Source organism: Microcebus murinus, chromosome 6 (assembly GCF_040939455.1).
Source record: "Microcebus murinus isolate Inina chromosome 6, M.murinus_Inina_mat1.0, whole genome shotgun sequence".
NCBI lineage: Eukaryota > Metazoa > Chordata > Mammalia > Primates > Cheirogaleidae > Microcebus > Microcebus murinus.
The window spans coordinates 40,923,948-40,941,370 of NC_134109.1; the positions used below are offsets into that span (position 1 = coordinate 40,923,948).

General features: G+C 35.4%; 1 protein-coding gene across 2 annotated transcripts in view; it reads right to left on the reverse strand.

Moving 5' to 3' along the window:
• Nucleotides 1-17,423, reverse strand: part of ARID4A (AT-rich interaction domain 4A) — a 76,900-nt gene that overhangs the window by 53,279 nt on the left and 6,198 nt on the right. For both annotated transcript variants that reach the window (XM_012785628.3, XM_012785631.3), the window contains exons 5-8: nucleotides 16,909-16,999; nucleotides 4,868-4,947; nucleotides 4,685-4,779; nucleotides 1,100-1,232 (exon numbers count right to left, since the gene is read on the reverse strand). In XM_012785628.3, the coding sequence (XP_012641082.2) occupies nucleotides 1,100-1,232; nucleotides 4,685-4,779; nucleotides 4,868-4,947; nucleotides 16,909-16,999 (399 nt within the window). The remainder of the gene's footprint in view (nucleotides 1-1,099; nucleotides 1,233-4,684; nucleotides 4,780-4,867; nucleotides 4,948-16,908; nucleotides 17,000-17,423) is intronic.

Below are 17,423 nucleotides of genomic sequence, written 5' to 3' on the forward strand. Positions count from 1 at the left end.
ATTGACCAACTAAAAATATATATACAAAAAAAAATTAGCCGGGCATGGTGGCACATGCCTGTAGTCCCAGCTACTCGGGAGGCTGAGGCAGAAGGATCACTCGAGCCCAGGAGTTTGAGGTTGCTGTGAGCTAGGCTGACGCCACGGCACTCACTCTAGCCTGGGCAACAAAGTGAGACTCTGTCTCAAAAAAAAAAAAGAACAAACAATAGCAAGTAAACTAAGAGCTAGAGATGGCCTCTAATATCTACTTAAAGAATGCAAAATTGATTGATTGGCCAGACTCAGTAGAGGTTTTTTTTTTAAAAAAAAATATGGTACTATCATGATTAAATCAATATTTTAAAAATATTTCTCTATAAAAGTTCTGGAAAATTAGTCTGAATCTAGCAAAGAAAAATTTCAAAAATCAATTTAAGGGAACCCATGGTAATAGGAATAAAGTATAAAGAAGCCACTGTACACATTTTGAAGGAAGAAAGGAAAGATCTCAATAAATGGTTATAGAGAATTAAAGAAAGTGAATAACAAAGAAGACAATGAAGTACTCTGGACCCGACTATGACTACTCAATTTTTAAATCTCCAATAAAGTTCAAATTTGTTTAATACCTTTTTTTTTTCCCAAGGCAGGGTCTCACTCTGTCACACAGACTGGAGTGTAATGGCAAGATCATAGCTCACTGCAGCCTAGAACTCCTGGGCTTAAGTGATCTTCCTGTCTTAGTCTCCCAAATAGCTGGGACAACAGGCGTATACCACCATACCCAGCTAAATTATTATTTTTTTGTTTTGCAGAGATTAGGTCTTGCTATGTTGCTCGGGTTGGCCTCAAGCAATCCTCCCACCTCAATCTCCCAAAGTGATGGGATTACAGGTGTCAGCCACTGTGCCTGGCCCAATACTTTCAAAGTATTTTAAATGCTTTTAAAAAATCAATTTTAGCTGGTCCAATAGTAGTGGGTTATCAGAAGTTATTAACATTAGTGTCACTAAAGCTAGTATACAACTGCCTACTGCTGAATTTGACTAGCTTAAAAAAATCCATTTTAAATAAGTATTTACATGGTTGAGTAATCTTGCAAAGAAACATTACTTACCAAAGCAGGATACCATTCATTCCTCTCAGTTGTAGATACCACACTTACAACTTTTCCTAATAATTCATCATTGAGGCGTCGCTTGTCTTCATCTTCCTCTTCACTACTTTCTTCTTCCTTTTCATCTTCGGTACTGAAAGTTAGAATAACTTGATCATTATCCTAACATAAATCATTATTTGATACATTCAGAGTGGTGTGAATTTAACATGGTCAATTCAATTTCTAATGGATTACCCTGCAGTAGGAGCCTCTTTATTCTTGTTGTAATTGAAGGGATAAATACTTCCTTTGCCTCACAAAAGTACATAGTCCTGAGCTGTCTATGGTAACTCTGAGTCCACTTCACTAGATCAATGGGTACTTGGACTTAGACTCTCATGCCAACCACCAGCTGGGACAGAACAGCCTAATTATACCACCATTAAGTACTTACTGTGTCATACATTTTTTTTTTAAATAAAAGATTGCCCTTCCATTTTTATGCCAGATACTGGATAACATAACTTTAACTTTCTAACTGGCTATGAAAATATCTCATTAAAACACATATGAGGGTTTATTTAGGTAACTTATCTGGATAACTAAAGTTTACCCTTAAGTGTCAACAACATGTATTTTTAATTTTAAGCCTATAATTTTTTTAAATGAGTATGTACTCTCATTTGAATTTTTTTTTTTTTTTGAGACAGGGTTTTGCTGTGTTGCCCAGGCTCGAGTGCAGTGGTGCAATCATAGCTCACTGTAACCTGGAACTCTTGGGCTCAAGTGATCCTTACACCTCAGCTTCTTGAGTAGCTGGGACTACAGGCACAGCATGCCACCAAACTCAGCTAATTTTTTTTGTGTGGAGATAAGGTTTCACTGTTGCCCAGGTTGGTCTTGGACTCCTGGCCTCAGGCAATCCTCCCACCTTGGCTTCCCAAAGTCTGGGATTACAGGCATGAACCACTATGCCCAGCTCAATTCTTGATGAATACATACTGAATAATTTGACATCTTCTTAAAGATATTACTAAAGTATGCAGAGCTACTAAGTCTTATTAAATGGTTCAAAACCATTTAGTTCCTTATCTTTTTATGGTTTTAGTTGTTTTCCTCACAGACTTGTCAGCTATCAACTCGACCACACTGCTTTCTTTATTGTCTGTATCTACTAATCTTTCCTATCTTTCCTTCTGAGACCTCTATTTATTTGCCTCTTCATGTGTGTTGCACTCTGAGAAACCAGATGACTCAACTTGTTAAAATTGAGGACACTTTCAGTAAAAGTCTATTGAACTAGCTTATGAATAAAATACTGGGTTTTAATGATTTATTAAATACATATCATATACTAAGTACTTATTATATACTGATAGATTTATATACATTATCTAATCCTCACAAAAACTGGCAAGACATTTATCATTCCCATTTTCCTTAGCTATAAACTAGAAATATTATAGGTTTTTATGAAGATTAGAATTAATATATGTAAATGTACTTAACTTCAAAGAAGTTCTACTTAACTTCAAAGAGCTTGAGTAATTTTCCCAAACTGACACATTTAGTAAGTGACTGAGTTGGGATATCTATTTAGGGCACTCAGAGGTCTTTATTACTTTCTCATTTGCAGCTTACATGTTATTTGACTTTGTCATCTAAAATCTTCATTATATACTCCCCAGTAGCAATGGGTATATATAATACCTAGATCCTGGTTTCTGAATATTATTTCCCACTAAAAGGAACCAAGGACCCTTATAAAAATAGCCAAATCCAAGGCTAGGGCAGAAAGAAATTAATATGATTAATTTACCTCATCATGCCAGAAAGTGAAAAAGTACTCAAGAAATGGTGAGGACATATCAAAAGCACATAGAAGCCAGTCTGGAAAGGCTCCCATTGGCTAAATCTAGGACAAGTTTAGCAACAAAATGAATTTTGTGACAATGAATTATAACCTATTATATAAAATTAGAATCCATAAATCCATTTTGATGATTAGGAAAAGATTTTCATTATAGTTAAATGACAACTAATAAATGTAGCAGGAATGAAAAATTAGAAAATCACCATTTTGCTATCATAATAGTACTAACTGATTTAGGCATAAATTATCAGTGGATGATAAAACCACCAAATAAAAGTTTGGTAAGAATAGGATATTTAAATAGTTTCAAAGTATCTCCACACACATTATTTATGAATTACAAAGGGAAAAATGGTAACTATGATAACTCTGAGTTCAGAAATTTGGCAGATGTCACCTTAACCAGGTGATCACAGTTAATATCAACAATTATGGGCCAGGTGTGGTGGCTCACGCCTGCAATCCTAACACTATGGGAGCCCGAGGCGGGAGGATCGCTTAAGGTCAGGAGTTCAAGACCAGCCTGAGCAAGAGCGAGACCTCGTCTCTACTAAAAAAATAGAAAGAAATTAATTGGCCAACTAAAAATATATAGAAAAAATTAGCTGAGCGTGGTGGTGCATGTCTATATTCCTAGCTACTCGGGAGGCTGAGGCAGGATGATTGCTTGAGCCCAGGAGTTTGAGGTTGCTGTGAGCTAAGCTGACGCCACGGCACTCTAGCCCAGGCAACAGAAGTGAGACTCTATCTCAAAAAAAGCAACAACAACAACAAAAAATAATTATGGGACAAACTGATAGTATACACTTCTTGATATGCCTGCCTTAAGGAAGACAACACTACTTATAATAGTATTTCTGTCTAAAATGTATAACCTGAATCTAATAGTGAACAATCAGACAAATCATGCTGAGGAATAGTCTGCAAACTACTCTTCAAAAATATCAATACCAAAAAAAGAAAAAAAGGCTAAGGAACTTTTTAAGATTAAAGGAGACTCAAGAACCATATAAACTAAATGCAATGCATGATTTTGGATTGGACTCTAATAAGGGGAAATAGTAAATGCTATAAAGGCTATTGGTGGGACGACTGGCAAAATTTGAAATACTGAGTACATATTACTAGCTATTAATAATAGTATTCCATCAATGTTAAATTTTCTGAATTTGATATTCATTCTATGGTTATGTGAGAGAATCTCTTTGTTCTAAAGTACATAAATGTAAAGAGTCATGATACTTGCCACTTCCTCTAAAATAGTTGAACAAAATAAAATCATTATAGTATTGAAAAATAATTATATTTATGTAAAGAGAGGGAATGATGTAGCAAATGTGTCAAAAAATGTCAACAATTGGTGAATCTAGATGAAGAGTATACAGAAGTTCATCATATTATTCTTGCAATTTTTAAGTTTAAAATGTTTTCAAAATAAAAAGGTAAAAAAAACCCACATATACTCACTTAAAATAGGAAAATCATCATATCAATTAAGGATTTAGGCAAAGTAACTTAAAACAAATGTTTTTGAAAAAGGTGGTGTGATAATTCTTGGGCAAAGTAATGGGAATAGTTAAGAACAAGGTCTGCTCAGAGTAAAACATCTACCATAAGGATATAAGATGCTATGGAAAGCTTATCCAAACAAATTTAGACAATCTAGGAAAATCACATGTTTAATGCTGTAATAATTATATTGTAATGACACCACATATGAAAAAACTCACACAGGAAGAGAAGACCTCCTTCCTCTGTTTGTCTTCTTTGCAATTACTGGAGTTCCAAAATGCTCTGGATTTGTTAATGGAAGCTGGTCAAGTGTCTGGATAAGAAACAGACAGATTAAACCACATTTTATCTCTAGATCAGTAGCGTTGTTCAACCCAAATAGTCCATCCATGTCATCCTACCTCACTTTCTGCAAAATGTCTCTCTCCTTTCAGGCAAAGCGAGGTACGTCTCAGTGTTCTCTCATCACCATCATCAAACACTACAATAAGCACATGATAGCAGAAAATTTATGCACACTAATTAAATAACCCCCTAATGGCACAGGATGCTATTACTGCTATTTAATTAGAGCTTAATATTTGTAAGAACAATTATTTGTTAGTCATTTTTCAAAACCTTTTCAAATGATCATACCACATTTTTCATTCTGAGCATACCAAACAAACACAATTTAAATGGCTGCCCACAACTGCTTTTGCTTTTTTGATTGCTATCACTTCAGAATGACCATAACTCATTAGGAACCTAGTCAAAGCAATAATATTAAATTACCCATAATCCTAAAGAATCAGCAAAAACCTGATTTTAAAAAAAGTAGTATTATGGGGTTTTCCACAACAGTTATCAAAGGAGTATCCCTAATTTCTAGAAACTGTTTGACTCCTGGTAATGCTGTGGATTATTCTATTGCTTTTACTTATTTGCATGATAACCTACCATAATAGAGGTACTGGCTGCCAAATCCTAAAGTCTTAAAATTCAAGTTCTTTCTTTTGCTAGAAAACGATATGAGTAGTTTAGAAATAAAGGTTGAAACAAGGGAACATCAGAAAGATATAAAGTTACAAAGTTTATTTTTTTAAGAAAATGCTCTTAGATGATATCTCATTACCCAGGGTTATGAAGAAATAAAAGACAGAATCCTTACCTCAGATACTTAAAATGCATATATTTATTCAACAATTTTGTACATCTTATGAAAAGAATATATTCAGAGGAAAGTATGTTACACAAAAATGATTAAGATTTAATCCTAATTTTCATAATTCTAAATGCTTTACCATTATAACAGAATAATTTAGTATTAATAAAGGCAAACTCTATATTACCTTGATTTAATAATATCTTAGAATCTTTTAATTGGTTACTTATGTAATTATAATCCTGAATTTTCTTCTTAAGGATGTCTTATTAGTACTTTGTCATCAAATCATACACTTATTTTTAATGACTAAGTTTTTTTTTTGAGACAGAGTCTCACTCTGTTGCCTTGGCTAGAGTGCCATGGCATCAGCCTAGCTCACAGCAACCTCAAACTCCTGGGCTTAAGCAATCCTACTGCCTCAGCCTCCTGGCATGTGACACCATGCCTGACTAATGTTTTCTATATATTTTTAGTTGGCCAATTAATTTCTTTCTATTTTTTAGTAGAGACAGGGTCTCACTCTTGCTCAGGCTGGTTTTGAACTCCTGACCTTGAGCGATCCTCCCGCCTTGGCCTCCCAGAGTGCTAGGATTACAGGCGTGAGCCACCATGCTCGGCCATAAAAGAAAATTATATAAAAGCACTCAACATGTTCAATATTTATCTATTTCAATCAGTTCTTACTCTTAGACTGAAGATATCTAGTTTAGGTTCTCTTACATGCAGGAGATAATGTAGAAAAAATTAAAAGTTCCTGAAGCACATATGCAAAGTACCATAATGACTCTACAAAAGCAGCTGTGCTATATACTGTCACTGATTAAGAAAATGATGACTACCTACAGACACAATGACAGGATACAACAAAACATCTTCCATCAATTATATCACTGATCTGTACTTGATTTATAGTGTCCTAAATATTTATATCAAAATCATGATTCATATAGTGTTATCAAGTCTAATAAATAAACCACTGTTCCTTTAAAAAATTCATTGAAATTGGCCGGGCGCGGTGGCTCACGCCTATAATCCTAGCACTCTGGGAGGCTGAGGCAGGCGGATTGCTCCAGGTCAGCAGTTCAAAACCAGCCTGAGCAAGAGTAAGACCCGTCTCTACTATAAATACAAAGAAATTAATTGGCCAACTAATATATATAGAAAAAATTAGCCGGGCATGGTGGCACATGCCTGTAGTCCCAGCTACTCGGGAGGCTGAGGCAGCAGGATTGTTGAGCCCAGGAGTTTGAGGTTGCTGTGAGCTTGGCTGGCCGTGGCACTCACTCTTGCCTGGGCAACAAAGGGAGACTCTGTCTCAAAAAAAAAAAAAAAACACAATTCATTGAAATTATCACAAACCAAACTTAAAAGCATTCTTGTTAGTATCAGTGTCCATAAGATTTCATAAAGAATAAATGGTTCCGGCTGGGCGCGGTGGCTCACGCCTGTAATCCCAGCACTCTGGGAGGCCGAGGCGGGCGGATTGCTCGAGGTCAGGAGTTCGAAACCAGACTGAGCAAGAGCGAGACCCCGTCTCTACTATAAATAGAAAGAAATTAATTGGCCAACTAATATATATAGAAAAAACTAGCCGGGCATGGTGGTGCATGCCTGTAGTCCCAGCTACTCGGGTGGCTGAGGCAGGAGGATTGCTTGAGCCCAGGAGTTTGAGGTTGCTGTGAGCTAGGCTGACGTCACGGCACTCACTCTAGTCTGGGCAACAAAGCGAGATTCTGTCTCAAAAAAAAAAAAAAAAAAAAAAAAGAATAAATGGTTCCAATTAATGGTTCCAATTTTCCTTAATGCCTACAATACCAAAGATGGTGACATTAGACACACACATACTTAAACAGAGGTGTGAGGAGGGAAAATGAGAATGTAAGACCAATACTGTTAAATTTACATAACAAAATCTTTTCCATCGTGTTCTATCATTATTAATCAATGGCAGCCCTAAATCAAAATGTTCTGATGAAAAATTTCAACAATTTAATTTCCTTAGTACTAGATTTTAAAAATAATCACTTTGAAATTAAATGAGATTTTTGAAGAGAAAAATTCATTTCACTTCAACATACTTTATCATGGATGAAAATAAAGTAAAAAGGCCGGGCGCTGTGGCTCACGCCTGTAATCCTAGCTCTTGGGAGGCCGAGGCGGGCGGATTGCTCAAGGTCAGGAGTTCAAAACCAGCCTGAGCAAGAGCGAGACCCCGTCTCTACTATAAATAGAAAGAAATTAATTGGCCAACTGATATATATATAAAAAATTAGCCGGGCATGGTGGCGCATGCCTGTAGTCCCAGCTTCCCGGGAGGCTGAGGCAGAAGGATTGCTTGAGCCCAGGAGTTTGAGGTTGCTGTGAGCTAGGCTGACGCCACGGCACTCACTCTAGCCTGGGCAACAAAGCGAGACTCTGTCTCAAAAAAAAAAAAAAAAAAAAAAAAAAAAAAAAAAAAAAAAAAAATGTTCTGATGAAAAATTTCAACAATTTAATTTCCTTAGTACTAGATTTTAAAAATAATCACTTTGAAATTAAATGAGATTTTTGAAGAGAAAAATTCATTTCACTTCAACATACTTTATCATGGATGAAAATAAAGTAAAAAGGCCGGGCGCTGTGGCTCACGCCTGTAATCCTAGCTCTTGGGAGGCCGAGGCGGGCGGATTGCTCAAGGTCAGGAGTTCAAAACCAGACTGAGCAAGAGCGAGACCCCGTCTCTACTATAAATAGAAAGAAATTAATTGGCCAACTGATATATATATAAAAAATTAGCCGGGCATGGTGGCGCATGCCTGTAGTCCCAGCTACCCGGGAGGCTGAGGCAGAAGGATCACTCGAGCCCAGGAGTTTGAGGTTGCTGTGAGCTAGGCTGACGCCACGGCACTCACTCTAGCCTGGGCAATAAAGCGAGACTCTGTCTCAAAAAAAAAAAAAAAAAAAAAAAAAAAAAGCAAATGATTTCTCAAAAGGATATTATGGTACAAACAACTATTTTATAATTTTTCACAGGAACAATTCCACTTTTTCACAGTGAACAATTGTTCACTTAAAGTGAACAAAGAGAAAAGGTTTAAGTTTTTTTTTTAATTTACAAAACTATACAAATATATGTACTTGAGTACTTTACACATTTGTTAAGTCATGCACTTTTCAAGATTTTCTGAAAGACAAATAGAAAACTCAATGCTGTATACTTATGACATCCCTAATTACCAAAACCATGAAAAAGCTCCATCTATAAGAAGCTTCCTCTCTAACGTCCATGTTAGAAGTAGCAGTTAAAAGAATACAAAATTTGTAGGAACTAAAGAGTAACTTTATAGCATTTTTGGTAAGAGTGAAATAATTAACTGCTATATATAGTAAGTTTACCTTCTTTTTAGTACAGACTTACACTACAGCAGTCTAAGAGAAAAAAGTCAGACTACAAGGATGTAGTAATTCTACAAAATGTCTTATAGTTGCCAAAAATGGCATTTGAATAGATTATTCATTGAGTGCAACAGAACATGCATATGAGCCAAAAGTAGTATCTCCATTATTATATTAGACATTCTGATGGTTAATTTTAGGTGTCACTTGACAGGATTAAGGAATACCTAGAGAACCGGTAAAGCATTACTTCTTGATGTGTCTACGAGGGTGTTTCCAGAGATTAGTGTGTGAGTCAGTAGACCAAGTAGGGAAGATCTGCTCTCAATGTGCACTGGCACCACCCAAGCAGCTGGAGGCCCAGATCCTCTCTCTCTCCTGGGGCTAAGACACTCTCCTCCTCCTGCACTTGGACAACGGAACGGAACTCCAGGGTCGTCAGCCTTGGGACTCTAAAACTTACACCAGCCTTTGGCCTGGAACTGTGAATTACACCATCCACCTCCCTGGTTCTCAGGCTTTTGGACTTGAACTGAATCAAGCTATTGGCATCCCAGGTCTCCAGCATGCAGAGGCCTAACACAGGACTTCTTGGCTTTCATAATTACCCAAGTCAATTTCCCTAATAAATTTTCTCTAATATCTGTATCTATTTTATTGGTTCTGTCTTTCTGGAGAACCTTAATAGAGATTTAAATACTAAAATAGGCGGGGCTCGGTGGCTCACGCCTGTAATCCTAGCACTCTGGGAGGCCGAGGCGGGCGGACTGCTCGAGGTCAGGAGTTCGAAACCAGCCTGAGCAAGAGCGAGACCTCTTTATAGCAAGAGCGGGGTCTCGCTATAAATACAAATACTCTACTATAAATACAAAGAAATTAATTGGCCAACTAATATATGTAGAAAAAATAAGCTGGGCATGGTGGTACATGCCTGTAGTCCCAGCTACTCGGGAGGCTGAGGCAGTTGGATTGCTTGAGCCCAGGAGTTTGAGGTTGCTGTGAGCTAGGCTAATGCCATGGCACTCACTCTAGCCTGGGCAACAAAGGGAGACTCTGTCTCAAAAAAAAAAAGAAAAATGCTAAAATATATTTAGAGGAAAATGACAAAGCCAAGATCTCACAGTAACACTAATCATAAACAAAACAGACAAAATAATGCCAATATAAACAAATATACAAATCATTACCCTCATCTGTTAGAATTCAAAGAAACAAAAAGAAACAGGGATCTAATCAACTACTAAATATGAAAGCTCAAGTTCCCTGTTATCAAAGCACTAATAGATACTGGAAGACAGTAAGATAATATCAATGTAAATTAACTTTATCCATAAATATAATTGGCCATCATTTATTAAGCTTCCACCATATTCTAATCCTTATAACAGCTTCTACAAGGTAGGCATCACTATCTTCCTGTTACAGATAAAGAAATTGAGAATCAGAAGGTTAACCAATGAGCTACAATTTAGTTAAGGGGAGATCAAAAGAGATAATAGGTATAAAGCAGAAGTATAAAATGAAGACTGAAGAGGAAGTCAAGAATTCTGATTTTGGAAAAATAAGTATCATTATTGTTATATCTGTGTATAGCAGTTATGATTAACAGAATTCTTTGCATAATGGAGTAAAAATTTGAAATTAAAAATAAATGTATACTAGGTAAACCAGTATTTTGACAAATGAAAATAGCATATATTAATGCTATACACGTTTTGAAGTGTGTATGCATTGTGGAATTGCTAAACAAGCAAATTAACATATGCATTACCTCACATGCTTATTTATTTCTTTTTGTGGTGAGAACACTTAAAATCTACTATTAGCAATTTTCAAGTACACGTTGTACTATAGATGTCCTGAACTTATACCTCCTGTTTAACTAAAATTTTGTATCATCTGATCAACATTTCCCTAATCCCTTACCACTCCCTAACCTGTCCCAGCCCCTAAAAACCACCATTCCACTCTCCTTTAGGAGTTTGACTTTTTCATATTCCACATATAAGTGAGATCACATGGTATTTGTCTTTCTGAGATTAAATTATTTTCACTTAGCATAATGTCCTCCAGGTTCATCCATGTTGTACCAAATGACAGAATCTCCTTTTTTTAAGGCTGAATATCATTTCACATAATATTCATTGTGGAATAACATTCCACAATGGTATTCATAATACCACATTTTCTTTATCCATTCATCCACTGATAGACACTTGGGTTCATTCCATATCTTCGCTATTGCAAATAGTGCTACAGTAAACACAGAGTGCAGATATTTTTTTGATGTAACTGATTTCATTTTCTTTGGATGTATACCCAGAAATGGGATTGCTGGGGCATATGGTAGTTCTATTTTTTATTTTCTGAGATACTTCCACACTGTTTTCCATGATGATTGTACTAATTTATATTCCCACCAACAGTGTGTGCGCAAGTTCCCTTTTCCCATATCCTTGCTAGTGCTCACAATCTTTTATCTTTTTGATGATAGTACCCACTCTAACAGGCATAAAGTGATATCTCATTGTAGTTTTAATTTGCATTTCCCTGATGATTACTAGTGTTGAACATTTTCTTCAAACACTGTTGGTTATTTGTGTATCTTCTTTTGAGAAATGTCTATTCAAATCTTTTGCCCATTTTTCTAATCAGGTTGTCTTCTTACGACTGAGTTGCTTATGTATTTGGATATTAACCTCTTATCAGATGTTTGGCTTGCAAATATTTTCTTCCATTGTGAAAATTGTCTCTTCACTATGTTGATAGTTTCCTTTCCTGTGCAAGAAACTTTTTAGTTTGACATAATACTATTTGTCTATTTTGCTTTTGTTGTCTGTAATTTTGGGATCATATCTAAAATATCATTGCCCAGGCCAAAGTCATGGAGCTTTCCCTTTATGTTTTCTTTCTAGTAGTTTTAGAATTTCAGGTCTAAAGTTTAAGTCTTTACTATACTTTGAGTTGGATTTTGTATATGGTGTGAGATGAAAGTCTAATTCCATCTTTCTGCATGTGGATATTCAGTTTTCCCAGCACTTTATTGAGGAATCTGTCCTTTTCCCATTGTGTGTTCTTGGCAAAGTTTGTCAAAAATTAATTGACCGTAAATGCATGGATTTATTTTGGGGCTCTATATTCTATTCCATTGGTCTATGAGTCTGTTTTTATACCAGTACTATGATGTTTTGATTACTATAACTTTGTAGTATATTTCAAAATCAGGTAGTGAGATGTCTCCAGTTTTGTTCTTTTTGCTCAAGACTGCTTTAGCTCCAATAGTTTTGTTATTCATAGAAACATCTGTGATAACTATAGAAGTCCCTCAGCAGCTAAGATTAAAAAGAACTCTAGGAATCTGGAAACTTAAGAAATTAACATTCAAATATTTTACTACATTAACAAAATATCATGAGAATACTAAATCTTAAGGAAAGCCATTTAAAAAATGGGTGAAAGCCTATCACAGGACTAAAACATTTCTTTGTGGCTTAGTACTTTTTCCCTTAATGAATGATTTTCTTGTCAGTGGAATTAACACCTTGTTTTGAAAACATTTTGTGGTTAATTTTGGGTAAAACATTTTTCATAAAAGGATCTGACTAAATTAAAAAGCTTATAAGTCTGTAGCACAATCTACAAAATTCAATAAATTCACCAGTTTAATCTAACTCTCCTCTAGAGGAGTCTACTCAATTTAACTAGTACTTCCATGAAATCTGATATAACTAATGTTCAAAACAATAACTACAAGGCACAAAAAGCCTGAAACTTAAGGAGCATTTATTATAAAACTATTATACAAATGGCAGAATAGATTTTAGTGTTAAACTTGATATATGATGTGTGTACGTACATTTTACATGTAAATTACTAGAATTACTGGCATTTTTTTCTTTACATTTTCATTGTTTTTCAAATGTGCCATTTTTATATTACAAAAAGGCAAAATAAGAGTACTTTCAAGATGTGTCATTAACAGTTGTATTTACCAGGAGTTAATGGCAACATTTAAGTGGAGATATAAGTGCTAATCCTAATTTTGACAACTTTTGAATGGCTGAACAGACAACACACTACCATATGTTATACATTCCTTAACTTAAATCCAAGGATAAAGACTATCAAATGGCTGGGTGCAATGACTCACACCTGTAATCCCAGCACTTTGGGAGGATCACTTGAGGCCAGGAGTTCAAGACCAGTCTGGGCAACTTAAGACCTCGTCTCCACAAAAAATTTTTTAAAATTGGGTGGGCATGGTGGCATGCACCTGTAGTCCCAGGTCCTGGGGAGGCTGAAGCAAGAGAATCACTTGAACCCAGGAGTTGGAGGTTGCAGTGAGATATGATCATACCATCATGCCTGGGCAAGATTCTGCCTCAAAAAAAAATCCCCAAAAAACAAAAAACAAAAACCCTATCAAATGAATAAACTATGTTAGGAAGCACTGTTTTATAATAGGAAGAGAAAATATTTCTAATGCTCAAAACAAAACAAAACTCTGAGCTAGAGCTATACATTGTTCAAGATTAAAGGGCAAGGTATTATATTTTAAAAACCAAGTCATATTAGATCCAGAATCGCTTTCAAAGTTAGTTATTCAGATAAAACAGAAGAGAAATTTAATGTCTGTATTACATGAGGAGTTACTATCACTGACTCTAATGATAACTTTATTGTTTTCCATTCTTTTTTTTTTTTTTCGAGACAGAGTCTCGCCTTGTTGCCCAGGCTAGAGTGAGTGCCGTGGCGTCAGCCTACCTCACAGCAACCTCAAACTCCTGGGCTCAAGTGATCCTCCTGCCTCAGCCTCCTGAGTAGCTGGGCCTACAGGCATGCGCCACCATGCCCGGCTGATTTTTTCTATATATATTAGTTGGCCAATTAATTTCTTTCTATTTATAGTAGAGAAGGGATCTCGCTCTTGCTCAGGCTGGTTTCGAACTCCTGACATTGAGCAATCCGCCCACCTCGGCCTCCCAGAGTGCTAGGATTACATGCGTGAGCCACCACGCCTGGCCTTCTAATGATAACTTTAGATTACTAATGATCATCACTCCCATTTGATCCAAAGCAGCAATGTGGTATATTCTTTTGTTTGATCTTCAATAATCTGACATAATTTCAGGTATCTCATGAAACCAAAAAAGGTCATGGAGGCCATTAATAGTTAGTATAACTTTCTGATTCTACCTATATAATACTTTGCTAGGAATTAGCAATCCAGAAAAATTCCAGAAAAGAGCAATTAAACCAAATAGGGAGTAGGTACTCAATAAAAGAAAAATATATAATAGAAAGTTCATGACCTGTGAGAGATCACACATTTCCTTTTGCGATCTTTTTAAACCAAGTATTAATTAAGATCATTGTACTCTGATCATTCTTATATACTCAAGTATATATCTTACATATATCTTATATACTCAAGTATATATCTTACATATATCTTATATACTCAAGTATATATCATTCAATATATACTCTGATCAGATCAGAGTATTCTGATCTGAATGATCATTGTACTCTGATCATTCTTTATGATCAGAGTATACACATCCTTCAATATCTACATGTTCCTTATAGCAGAGTACTATATTGAGTATTCTGAAGTGAACAGTACCTCTCAAAATCTTAAACTTTTACAGATCAACCTTCATGCATGTATGTGCAAAAATCTTTAATATTCTGAATTTGTCTCCCAAATAAATCTGTTTCCTCATGTTTTCCTAAGTGTGTACTACCTGCTTCAGAATCACCCAATATCCTTATAAAAAGGTTCTTGTATTGCCATCCCCAAAACTACTATAAAAGAGATGTTCAGGGTCCTCAAATTCTCATTTTTCTAAGCAAGCACCAAGTGATTCTTATGTACACTAATGCTTGAGATCTGAACTATGTAAAATTCTAAAGCTCTTTGAAAACAAGAATTGTATTCATTGGAAGGACATGCAACATAAATTTAAAAAAAAGAAAAGAAGAATTATACAATTTCTTCTGTAATCATCCAACATAGAAAATCACCACAGAGAATGCTTAGTAGTAACATGTTTTTAGAAACACTAAAATGCCACTTACACAGAGGACAGAGATCACTACTCATAACTGAATAATTACTCTAGGATGCAGGAACCCAGAATATGAAAATCTGCAAAGTAATGCTTCTGCAGAGCACAAGCATTGTATCAGTAATGCTTCACAAGTAATGTAAGTACAACCTTGATAGTGACTCTAATATAGGATACAATATTGTTATAGTATTTGAATATGCATCATATGTTTTCCCATGATTCTACACATACCAACCAACTCCTATAATTGTTACCAGTGCTTTGTTTAATATAGCAAAACTATATTTACCTAATCTCTAAGAGTTAACATTAAGTCTAGTTTTTAAATCTCTAATAAATATCAGTAGCCACAAGTGAGCTTCCTAAAAATATGTAGTTCAGAATAATAGCACCATGTGAACCAATAGCAACTTCTAGGAGATCCAGGAAGAATAAAATAGGTTGGAAAAAGTAGTTATATACAGCAAATTGCTACTACTGATAGAAGCCACAAGACACAGGGGCTACAAATTTTAACCAAAGCATATTACTCAGATTTGAGCATCAAACTAGAAATGAAGGATTTTTATCCAAAGCAACAAACCAAGTAAACTAAAAGTAAAACCTAAATGGTCATTTCTTTTCCTTCTACAAGGAAACCACACTACAATTACACCTCTTAAACCAACATATAAATGTAAAAACCAACAATGTTATAGGTGTCCAATGTAAGACAAAGTATTGGATGTTATCCACAGGGTTGTATAGATTGAAAGTACTGAAAGGACATTTGGAAATGTTACCTTTTGCTTTTTTCATCAATATAATGACAGCAACTATTTAAGTACTACTTTTAGGTTTTAACTTACATGTTTTATTACACTTGTTGCTTCTCACTACAGTAAAGCTTTTTAAAGCCAGTATAAGCTTACACAAGGAATGTTAAGAATGCATTCATATTAACAGCATCTTTCTTAAAAGCTGTTAATAAGAGAGCCCATATGTATCAAAAGTCAAAAATTAAGCTACAAGTACCTGGTCTTGAGTCTACTAATGTCAGATTATTTTTAGTTCATAAATTCTGTGGCAACATCTACATTACCCTTATATAAAACATGCAGCAATATAATAAGATTGCAACTATGCAATTTTAATTGCAATTACAGAAAAAAGTGAAAATATCTATTTATAATACTGTTTTATTAGCTTATTAAAAAACAATAATCAGGCTGGGCATGGTGGCTCATGCCTGTAATCCTAGCACTCTGGGAGGCCGAGGCGGGAGGATTGCTCGAGGTCAGGAGTTTGAAACCAGCCTGAGCAAGAGCAAGACCCCGTCACTACTAAAAATAGAAAAATTAATTGGCCAACTAAAAATATATAGAAAAAATTAGCCGGGCATGATGGCACATGTCTGTAGTCCCAGCAACTTGGGAGGCTGAGGCAGTTGGATTGCTTGAGCCCAGGAGTTTGAGGTTGCTGTGAACTAGGCTGATGCCACGGCACTCTAGCCAGGGCAACAGACTGAGACTCTGTCTCAAAAAAACCACAAAAACCAATAATCATACAATCTAACTTTCTTAAAGAAAGTTTTTCTAACGTAATGTTTTCCTAAAGAAAAATATCAAAATAACCTAAAACAGAAGTAAATTTCTGAATGAAATAGACACAAACAGCCAAGTTACTTTAAGAGATAACTACTTTTGTTACCTGCACGGCATCATTAAAATTTTAGTTAATTATATCCAGAAAATTGACAGGAAGAATGCATATTTCTCTGCCAACGCAATGATTTGGTATACCCACAAAATAGAAGTATATGCAACCTCCAAATCAAATCTATATATTAAATTACTTAACTACTTACCCACGGTATACCAACTAGCATCCGTTAACTTGCTGATAATAGCTTCCTGAAAAGATCCATCAGATGTCCTTGTTTCAACAATAGCCCCAACCTAAAACATGAAATCCAAATTTCCTTACCAAATTTAAACAAATAAACCAAATCACTCCCACCAACTATATGATCTGGGTAAGAGAAATAATATAGTACTTATGATAAGTCTACCTTATATTGGCTTAGATCTTTATCACTCATAGTACACATATATTCCTCATGTAATTTAAGCCCCAAAATACTTTGGCAAAAAGTGAGGTAGCTATTATTACCCCTACTTTACATATTGAAAATTGTGGCTTGGAAAGAGAAAGTAATTTGCAGAGTCCAGGATGAGAACTCAGTCTCTGAAATCTTACTTCAGAGCCTATTCACTGTATCACATTGCCTTCAAGAAAATTAAATATAAAAACCATAAAACCATAAGACAACTAAAATAGCCTCAACTTTCATAAAAATATTGGATTTAGCATTTGTATCTA